At 42.9% G+C, this 11332-nt stretch overlaps 1 protein-coding gene across 1 annotated transcript; it reads left to right on the forward strand.

Annotated features, from left to right (window-relative positions):
• Nucleotides 1-53: 53 nt before the first annotated feature.
• On the forward strand, nucleotides 54-8228 carry LOC119657419 (probable lysine-specific demethylase 4A). Its single transcript, XM_038064322.1, has 2 exons — nucleotides 54-1356; nucleotides 7807-8228. The coding sequence occupies exons 1-2, from the start codon at nucleotides 314-316 to the stop codon at nucleotides 8030-8032; spliced, it is 1269 nt and encodes a 422-aa protein (XP_037920250.1). The 5' UTR covers nucleotides 54-313; the 3' UTR covers nucleotides 8033-8228.
• The last annotated feature ends 3104 nt before the right edge of the window (nucleotides 8229-11332 follow it).

Consider the following 11332-nt stretch of genomic DNA (forward strand, 5'->3'; position numbering starts at 1 on the left):
CAGGGGCTGAGTGAATTAGAATTGTGTTAAAATGGTGGCGATAATAACAAAAAACGTTCAAGAAGGCAGTGCATTGCTCAACTTGGATTATCAAGTCAATGCTTGGCATTCGTGGCAATAAAAATTCGGATGGCATCATTGGTTACTCAATCGGTGCACGGCGGCTGTCAAATGTTTGGCTCTTGACAGTGCGAGTGGGTAAACAAATTGTGGGTGCAGCGTACGTGATCGGGCTTAAAAAGCGTGTTGTTGAGAGAAACAAGGATTTAAATCAAGGAAAACTCTCAACTACGACAAATTTAAGCCAACCGCGATGTCTTCCGGGCATCGCATCATGACATTTCGCCCCACATTGGAAGAATTCAAAGATTTCGCCTCGTACATTGAGTACATGGAGTCCTTGGGGGCGCATAAGGCGGGACTTGCTAAAATCATACCCCCAGCGGAATGGGTGCCAAGAAAAAGTGGATACGATATGGACGACATAAACATGGTAATTCCCACACCAATTTGCCAAATTGTGTCCGGCAAGCAAGGCGAGTATCAGCAGATAAACGTTCAGAAGCGACCGATGACCCTTCGTCAGTTTCGGGACTTGGCCAACTCGGAGCGGTATCGGACGCCCAAGCATTTCGATTACGAGGATTTAGAGCGAAAATATTGGAAAAATATTACTTATATAGCTCCCATCTATGCAGCAGATATCAGCGGGTCCCTAACAGACCCAGAGCTAAAGGAGTGGAACATAAATTATCTGGGGACAATCCTAGACTATGTAAGTGAGGACTACGGCATCAAAATCGATGGCGTGAACACAGCGTATTTGTATTTCGGGATGTGGAAGACAACGTTCGCTTGGCACACTGAAGACATGGATCTCTACTCAATAAACTATCTTCACTTTGGCGCGCCAAAAACTTGGTACGCTATTCCCCCTGAATTTGGGAGGAAACTTGAAAGATTGGCAAATCGGTTGTTCAGCGATAATTTCCAAATTTGCCCAGCGCACCTGCGCCATAAAATGACTTTGATAAGTCCCCAAGTTCTCAAGCAAAACAATATTCCGTTCAATAAGATAATACAGGAGCCCGGCGAGTTTATGGTAACGTTTCCTTTCGGATATCATGCGGGATTCAATCACGGTTTCAATGCGGCTGAGTCGACGAATTTTGCTTCGAAACGGTGGATTGAATATGGCAAAAAAGCGTCGCAGTGTCGATGTCGGCGGGATATGGTTAAAATTTCAATGGAAACATTTGTTAGACGCTTTCAGCCGGAGAGGCTTGAGGACTGGTTGGCTGGAAAGGATTCTGCACTTCATCCTGAGGAGCCAGCGTCGGGAGGTCACGCTAATTCGTAAGTATTAATTAACAGTATTTTTTTAGTTTTTCTTCGATTACATTTTGGCCTTAATCACAGCTTCCAGCTGCTCTGGTAGCGATTTGTAAAACGAATCTAGCATATTGGACGAAAAGTCTTCATACCAGAGTTTCTCGATAATATGCTTCAATTTTTCAAGAGATGTTCGCTTTTCCATTTATAGTTTCGAAGAAATTGTTCCCCAAACGTACTGAATCATTGTCGACACACGCGAGAGTTAGCTACCTCGTACTTAACTCGCGTTATGTAATGTTGTGCAGGCTGAGTCGTTTTGAGAATCAATAGATAGAGATATTATCGACCTTTCAAATCCAATCGATGCTTCAATGGTGGGACTTTTATGCGTATTTGGACCAATACATATATGGCGCTCTTTTCCTCTGGCAAACTACCTCTGGAACATTTAGTCCAATCAAATTAAATTTGGACTCATCAGAAAAATTACTCTTTTCTAGTCGTTTCCGCTCCGGGCGACTCGCTTTTCTTCATGACTTGCCAGAACAGTTTTTAGCAGGCTTCTGGGGACAAAGACCAAGCTCTTTCAAGTGACGCTGCATGATTCGCGCACTCATCTGGTATGAACTCGATTACTTTAGTCGTCTTCTGTTTTCTGATCTTGAAATTAGTCTGATCCGACTGATTCCCCTGCAATTGCGATATTTTGCATTTTTCCTTGTCGATACACCACGTGAAAGTGAATATTTTGACATAATATGCGCATATATATTACGTGTTAACTAACGAGGCAAATGTCCACTCCAATATTTTTAATAAGAAATGTACAAAACCTTTTATACCTGAAGCGTCCAGCTTCTGGTTTCTCGACTTGTTCCCGTCTAAACTTACTGCAGCTTTATGAGGTTTAAGAAAACATTGCACAGTCAACTCTCGTGCAGGTAGATTCCTCTTGGTAAACTAGAATTCTCGCCTTTTCTTCTGTATTTAATTTTGAAATTGTTTGGCGGTTGGTATAGAATTTTTAGTCGGGCTCGCTTGCAAGAGAATGATTTCTTCATGGTTCCATCTCCGGCAGGGTCTTCCTCGTCTTCTTTTTCTACCAAAGATATTGCCCCTTATAGAATTTCCGGGTGGGATCATCCTCATCGTAACCTACTGAGCTGGATTTTATCCACAACTGGACGGTCATGGTACGCTCATTGATTTCGTCGTTTTGTAGGCTATGGAATCATCCATCTTCATATGGGGGGCCAAAAATTATTCGAAGGATTCTTCTCTCAAACGTGGCCATGAGTTCGCAATTTTTCTTGCTAAGAACACCAGTTTCCGAGGAATACATGAGGACTGGCAAGACCATAGTCTTGTACAGTAAGAGCTTTGACCCTATGGTGAGGTTTCGAGCGGAACAGTTTTTGTAAGCTGAAATAGGCTCTGTGGGCTGCCAACAACCGTGCGCGGATTTCATCATCGTAGCTGTTATCGGTTATGATTTTCGACTCTCGCGGGATCACCGTGAAATATTCATGCATCAAACGTATTTTATGGGTCCAATTCCGTTTCTGGAGCTTCTCTGGTATCGGGGACACTGTTGCGTTTGTCATCCTTCAATTTGCCACCGACATCAGCATCTCCTTTACGAAATTGTGGGGCCCGATAACTCCGTTAAGAGCGTCGTTTCACCCTGTTCTTTTATCCACGAATTTTGGACAGTGGAATATAACATGATCCGGGCCCTCAAATGTAACGGAGTTTGGGACATTCACCTTCTCCGAAACGATGGAAAGGCACCGCGTCAGGGGGAAATTTATTTTTTCGTGTTGTCTTGATTGATGAGGGGTCATTTAAATTATATTGATAAACACGCAAGAGCCCTTCGGAAAAGGTGCATTGATATCTGCGCTCTGCAAGAAATTCGATGGTCTGGTGTCAAAAGCTGCGACATTGAACGCGAATGAGGCAAAAATGGCTATAAACTTCTCAATTTTGGTAGCCCATACACTCAATACGGTGTTGGTATTGTAATCTCAGCGTTTCCCTAATGCCATTAAAGAGGTCGAACGATTTGATGATCGGCTGATGAAGCTCACCATTATATTAGGTGATTGCACTATTCACTTCTTCAACGCGTACTCACTACTGAGAGGTCGACCTGATACCGAGAAAGATGCATTCTGGAAACTTCTTGATGAAAAGACGTGCAACGTACCCGCTGACGACTATATAATCATTGCCGGCGATCTTAATGGTCATGTGGGTGAAAAGGCAGACGGTAATAGATGCCATGGGGAAAGGCGTTTGGAGCGTGCAAAGAGGGTGGCGGGCGTATAATCGGTTTTGCGGACTCCCATCACCTTGTACTTATGAATACATGGTTCATGAAACGGTTGCCTCATCTTTCTACATTTTATAATTGGACCAGTAAAACGCAATTCGACTATATTCTCATAAGACGCCAACATTTTACCATCGTCAACGATTGCAAAGCCGTTCCCTATGAGGCCATCGCACCTCAACTTCGGCCATTGATTGCCGTCCTGCGAATCAACCCACCGATAAAACAGCTTGAGGAACGCACTGGCCCGCCGTACATTAAATGGTGGCGGTTTCGTGAGAAGAAAGAAGAAAGAATCTCACTTACGCGATTAACAACCATTAGGAATGTGCAAGAATCGTGGAATCAAATGAAAGACACGATTCACAAAACTGCCTCTGCAATCCTCGGGGTCACCAAGCCAGGTAAACGGTACATCAACCGAGATACTTGGCTTTGGAATGACGATGTTGAAATGAAGGTCTGTGGAAAGAAATGTCTCTATCACAAATTTCTCGGCGATAAAACGCTGGCCAATTGGCAAATTTATAAGAATGCCAACCGGGAAGCAAAGATAGCGCTCGTTGTCACCCGAGCGGACCAATACAAAAATCTCTACGATAAACTGGACATTCGAGATGGCAAAGGAGATCTCTATCGACTTGCCAAAAGTCGTAACGAACGCACACAGGATATCGAACATTTCTGTTGCGTTAATGACAAGAACGGCACTTTCGTTACCAACCGTCGAGCCGCAACTGGTGGCGAGAATACTTCGAACAGATTTCAACTGGAGAATTTTCTCATCCTCCACTTCCACAATCATTGCCGATATTTGTTGCTGTTCCATATGTCAGTGCAACTGAAGTCGAGGAGGCAATAAAACAAATGAAATCAGGGAAAGCCATAGGACCTGACGACATCGCATCTGAGCTCTGGAAAGCGAAGAGCTGGGACCCAACACTGTGTAATCGGGTTAGTCACGAAGGTAGAACACCATCTGACTGGCAAAAAAGTACCACTGTTCCAATGTGGAAAAAGGAAGGTAGTCCAGCAGAATGCTCAAATTACCGTCCGATCTGGTTACTTTCCCATACCATGTTTAAACGCATTCTTGACAACGGTATTCGTGAGATCGTTAAAATAACCGTGAATCAAGCCGGATTTGTCAAGAACCCTAGAACTACTGACGCAATACACGCTGCGCGGTTACTCATGAAGAAACTCTATGAGAAGCATCGCCCTCTTTACATTGCATTTCTGGATCTAGAGAAAGCGTTTGACCGTGTGCCACACGATACGCTCTACGACAACACTTAGTGCCAGAAGAACTCATGCGCTGGGTTCAATTGCTCTACCACAATCCGAAACGTAAAGTTCGAAATGTGACGGGTGTATCAAAACCGTTTCGTGTCTCTGTTGGTGTTCATCAAGGAAGCGCCCTCTCACCACTCCTCTTTGTTCTTGTTGTGGACGCCGTCACACGGGATATCCAACGTCCAGCGCCCTATACACTGCTTTATGCAGATGATGTTTTCCTAGCATCTGATAGCAAAAATGATCTCGAGCAACTTGTCCAAAAATGGAATGATCGCCTCATGCAACACGGTCTCAGAATGAATCGCAATAAAACTGAATTTTTGACGACCGATCCCCATGAGACAGGCACAATAACTGTCAACCTGCCTAGAACTGAACGATTTAAATACCTCGGGTCAACACTATCAGCCAATGAAGAACTGCACTATGGAATTGCTTTACGCATTAACGCAACCTGGATGAAGTGGCGTTCCACAACTGTTGTTTTTTGTGATTGACGTATCAACGAGCGTTTCAAATCTAAAATCTACCGCAATGTCGTTCGTCCTGTCGCTCTCCGCGGTTCTGAGTGTTGGTGCACTATAAAAGACGAAGATGTTGCGTTGGACGAGTGGCGTGACACGTTTTGATCACTTCCGAAATGGAGATATCCGTGATCGATATGGGGTTGCCCCCATCGTGGAAAAATTGCGAGAGAGGCAATGGGCACGTAATTCGCGCTAACGGGAATTCACTTGCCAAGATTGGTCTGAAGTCGATGGTAAACGACCAAAAGGCTGGCCGAAACAACGATGTCTTGATACACTGGATGGAGATTTAAAAGTCTCGAGATTGCATCCAGATCAGGCATTTGATAAAGCCAAATGGCGAAACCGATCACGACGAGCCGACCCCGCTTTTGAACGGGACAAAGGCTGAAGACAAAGAAGAAGAACACGGCACGGAACGGTTAAGACAAGGCCGCCAATTTTTTTCATTTGCAGGTTTCCGTGTTAGTGGGCGATTATGTAAACAATCAATTCCATTTGAACTCCAGTATTTTTTCATTGGGTGAATGATCAGATTGTGTGATTTGCTTTTTTCTTACATAGGGGCATTTGAAATGCATTTGGCTGTCGAAGGTGGCTGTCTTTCTAGAATTTAAACTTATTTACAAGGCGGTTCGTTCCTTTGATCAGGTTAAAAATCGTTCAGGAATATAAAAACCATTTTCATTTGGTTCTCAGTCTGACGGGTAATCGTACTCTCCCTATCTGCATTAATGGGCGGAGCATCGAAAGCGTCGATTAATTTGTATATCTAAGAAGCGTTGACTCTGCTGACGGTGGTGCTGAAGGGATTTTAAATAACCGCGAACGATGGCGAATGGCAACGACATATATAAGGATGTGGCAAAGTTTCACTTTCTCAAATATATAGAAACAGCACTGATCAATTTTATAGTGAGACCGCCTTTTCGGATGGTTTTATCTCGCTTGAAAGCTAATGAGATAACGGACTGTCGTTCATATCTGGATGTTGCGTTGATTAATTGAATGTAATCAATATACAACTGTGGTAAAACACTTCCCCAGCATCTTATGTTATGATCACAAAATTGCTTGTTATTATCCATACTTCCCGGGCTTTGTAAGCGTATCAGGGTTTAAAGATTGCGGTATTCGAGCATTCCTCTTTTCCTGTTCATTGGCATCCATTGTTCCGCAATTAGAGATTTTTTAATGATTTGTTCAACTCTATGCACTACGTCGACTCTCGTGGTTTCCAGATAAGTAGGCGTCTTATTTCATTTATATTCAGAACTTCCAGCCTATATTGCAGAAATGGTGGAAATCATCACCTTTAGCATTGAGCTGTAATAAAGCGGATGATCGGATGATCAACTCGAACTGACCAGTGTCAAAAATCATTATCTGTCACAGCAAAATAAATAAGTCAACATTAACTACTCTCTGCTGCATCAAACTTCGCAAATACTAGAGAATGAACTGCGCAAGGCCATATACTAGGAAGTGACCTATCCTAATATCGCTAGACCATTTTAAGATTCGTAACGTAAAATAACGGGTTAGATGTTGTTTGTCACCCGAAGATGTGGTAGAATGACATGCGTTCCCCTTCTCGCGCTACTAATTGGGGAAAAGCCTCCCAGGTTAGCCTGGGATAGTGAGTTCCATTGCATTCCATAGCCAGTCAGTTATGCCCGTTTCTAAACGTGTTACCTATCCAATGTTAGGTGTGGTAATCGAGTTTGAGTTTGAAATCTTACTTCGAGCGAGCTGAGTTGAATCAAGTTTCATCTGCGCTCTAAGTCTTGTATTTGCTACCAGATTCTGATGCTATCAGTGGATGAAGATTCTACATATGTCTCACAAAAAAGTTTGCAACGACTTGAATACTCTTCGCAGTCTGGGTAAATATTCAGCGCAAACGGTCTGGACGAACATTTGCATAATTATCGACTGACCAATTGTTGGATATTATGCCTATTGCTTTGGAGGAGGTATTAATTTCAGGTCTTGGCATAAATGACGCTTGAATGGGTTTTATTGGTTTCTCGGTAAATAGGGACTCGCAGTGTATACCTATATCCTTTTTGCCTGATATGGAACATAGAGCAGTCGCTGAGATGTTTGGAAAGCAGTGAAGTCAGAAGCTGATGAAGGCACATTTCATTGTTCGAATTATTTTTGTATATGAGCTATTTATTATGGGAATATCAAACAAAAAAGCTTTATGAAATTTCTACGAATATGGGTAATGATTTATATGTAACTTTTATTGGGTCCTTTAAAAATTAAAACTCTTCTCATGTTCTATTGTATATTTCATTCTAGGAAAAACGAACCTGCACCATCAAGCAAAACTAACATGAAAAAATCAGACACCGATCAAAATCATAAAAATAGGATCTCAGCTGCAGCAATGATAAAAGTGAAGCGGAAGTGGCAGACAATCGAACCAGGTGGTTTAGTAAACAATTTCCTCAAAGATGGTATTTTGAAGAATACGAAGCGCATGCGTTTCGAAATCAAGTCGCTCATTCTCAAGGAGGATGACTAGTTTATAATGATTTTAACAGACGGATTAATATGAAGACTGTTTTACTGTAAGTAAGTAGAAAAGAATTAAGAAAGAGATTCAGGTAAAAACGTTGTGTTCTCTTCATGTAATTTTACCAAACTAATTTACATGAATGTGTATGTGTGTGTAGTTATAATTTAAATGTGTGAATAAAGATGTTTTAGTTACTTAGAGAAAAAAAAGTTAGTAGTTTTTTTCCAAGGCATGGGTATTGTCAGTTTAACCCTCCGTTGTTAGTTTTTCTTATTCAGTAGCATAGACTATATGTTGCATCAGAGAGAAATATACAGATTGGCAAACCAAATCCAGCATGACTAGACGTAGGTGGTGGCTTTGAACGTGTCGCCCAGACTATTCAGTGCGTTCCTGCACTCACCCACTAGCCTCGAGGAAGTCGCCACTAAGTAAAAAGTCTTAATTGCCGCTTGGCTGTCAGGGATCTTGTCCCAGTCCGCTTGGAATACACTGGCGAATCCTGGGACACCGTACAGCTCGGCTACAACCTATGTATCCGTGAAAATCCCGGCACCGACTCCACAGACCATCTTTCATCTGTTGGTGAAAAATATTGTGTCATAACTTTGTAACATGTCACCGGTTCTCCACTTTGCCTGGTTGGAAAGCTCAGAGCAAAGTGCCTTGTGAAGCTCGGTTTCTGTGTGGCTACGCACAGGAAACTTTGGGATGCCCCGAAGTTCTTTCAGAGTCTTCTATTTTCTGATTCTGAATGTTGGTGATTTAATGAAATGAAGATTCTATTTAACCCTTCTGGGAATATTAATAGGATAAGAACTCATATAAAACCTAGTCACTCATGGGGCTGAATAAGCACTGATTACCTTGCTCTAAGAAAATGACGAAACAGGAAGGGGAGGGGAGGGAACAGAAGTGTAGACAAAATGGAGAGAATCTAGAGGAAAGAAAAAATTAGTTTATTTTGTGAGTTGTTGAAATACGCAACTGGCCGACATAAAACTTGTTTGCGTATCTACAATTTAAAAATAACTTCCATTGAGGTGAATTGAATCTTCTATCGGTCAAATACCATAAAACCTGACCGCATATCTGCAGATTAATGTGGTGATGTTATGGTTCCTGCTTACTATATGCTTGGCCATTGATGGTTTTATTTCGTACGCTGCTCGTCCTTTCTTCAATTCAACCCATGCTTCCACTATGTATACTCTGATCCTGGTGTCCGCTAGTCTTTTATTTTGTAAAACGTAAACCTGGTCGCATTCCTGACAATCGATCATTAGATGCTTCACTGTTTCTCCTTCTAGTCTGAGAAAGCACTGAAGGGGACCATTTTTTTACCCTATGAACGGTTGTCAAACTCCACCTTCCCGTCCCTTTTTAGGTAAGTCTCCATTGTGGAGGTAATCTTTTTGTGGATGTTATTGAGACCTGCCGACACGCAGGTTGCGTCTTGTCTCTTGACCACTGCAAGGACATCATTCACATATCTTACCCAAAAAGGAAGGACTATTCCCTCTTTTTCCATCCTCTTTTCCATTTTTTTCATGAAGATTTCGTTGAGTAGTGGTGAGAGCCTCTCAGACTTGATAAATGTGAGAACATATAAGGGGGTCAATATAGGTTCGGATCACTATCTCGTTGGCATGGTGTTTCGGGCCGCAGCTAACAAGATGTCCTGGAGATGAAGCATCAACAAATGATTTTCACAACAACCTGAAGGGCGTTCCCATTAATACGGCTACAAACATACTTGGCCCCAGCCGCAAGAAAAGTCGGAACGGCTACTTCGATGATAAATGTAAGCTAGCAACGGAACGGAAAAATGCTGCATACCGAGTAATGTTGCATTCTTAATGAACGCGGGCACGCGCAGAGCCTTAACACGAATTCCGTCGAGCCGAGAAGCGACCTCACAAACGGAAAAAGGAAGCCTAGAAGAACCAACAGGTCTGTGAACTCGAAAAGTACAGGGAGGTACCGCACCAGGTGCGGATTATCAACAAGTCAGCAGGCTGACGCCTTATACACCACGATGCTCACCCTGCCGAGACAAAGAGGCAAATCTGATTTCCGAAACAATGGGAATATTGGAGCGATGGGTTGAGTACTTTGATCAACTACTAAACAACCAGAACATCGGCGAGTTGGAGGTCCCGCCGGCTGAAGACGACGGACAAATATTGCCACCACCAAGTATAGAAGTATAAGTATAAGTATAGTCCGTGCAATTCCTCGACTTAAAAATCATAAGCCTCTAGGAGCCGATGGAATTATAGCCGAATTGGTTAAATATGTAGGCGACCAATTACACCAAGCGGTTCATCAACTGATGCTCAAAGTATGGGACAGCGAATCAATGCCTGACGGCCGGTAACGAGGCATTATCTGTCCCATATATAAAAAGGGAGATATCACACAATGCAGTAATTATAGAGGTATCACATTGCTGAGTACCATCTATTAGATATTCTCCGCGCAGAAAATCATTGGTCCATATCAAAGAGGCTTCATTCCAGGCAAATGAGCAACAGATCAGACTTTCTCTCTGTGGCAAGCGATGGAAAAACTGTTGGAATATGTCCATCAGTTGCACCATCTTTTAATTGACTTTAAAGCCGCCTATGATAGCATAGCCAGGGTAAAACTGTACACGGCCATGAGAGAATTGATAAGACTGACTAGGCTAACCCTGACCAATGTGCGAGGCCAGATAAAAGCAGCAGGATCACTCTCAAGACTATTCGACATCAACAACGGTCTACGACAAGGGGATGCCTTATCATGCGTTTTCTTTAACCTGGTCCTCGAGAAAGTGATCCATGATGCTGAGGTAAATGCGAGGGGTACAATCCTCTTTAAGTCCACCCAACTATTGGCCTATGCCTATCGAAATCATGGGAAGAACCACCCGAGACGTACAAACTGCCTTCATCCAGATCGAGCAGGCGGCGATTGGCGCGGGATCTTGGGCTGCACATCAATGAAGGCAAGACAAAATATATGGTGGCAACGTCAGCACCAAAAACAAACCAACCAACTGAATCAAACCCCACTGGTCAAACGGGACGAATAAAGATAGGAGACTACAACTTTGAGACCGTTGATAATTTCTCCTATCTAGGGTCGAAAATCACAACCGATAACAGCTACGACGATGAAATCCGCGCACGGTTGTTGTCAGCCAACAGAGCCTATTTCAGCTTACAAAGACTATTCCGCTCGAAACGTCTCACCATAGGGTCAAAGCTCTTACTGAACAAGACAATGATCTTGCCAGTCCTCATGTATTCCTCGCAGACT

Source organism: Hermetia illucens, chromosome 1 (assembly GCF_905115235.1).
Source record: "Hermetia illucens chromosome 1, iHerIll2.2.curated.20191125, whole genome shotgun sequence".
Lineage (NCBI taxonomy): Eukaryota > Metazoa > Arthropoda > Insecta > Diptera > Stratiomyidae > Hermetia > Hermetia illucens.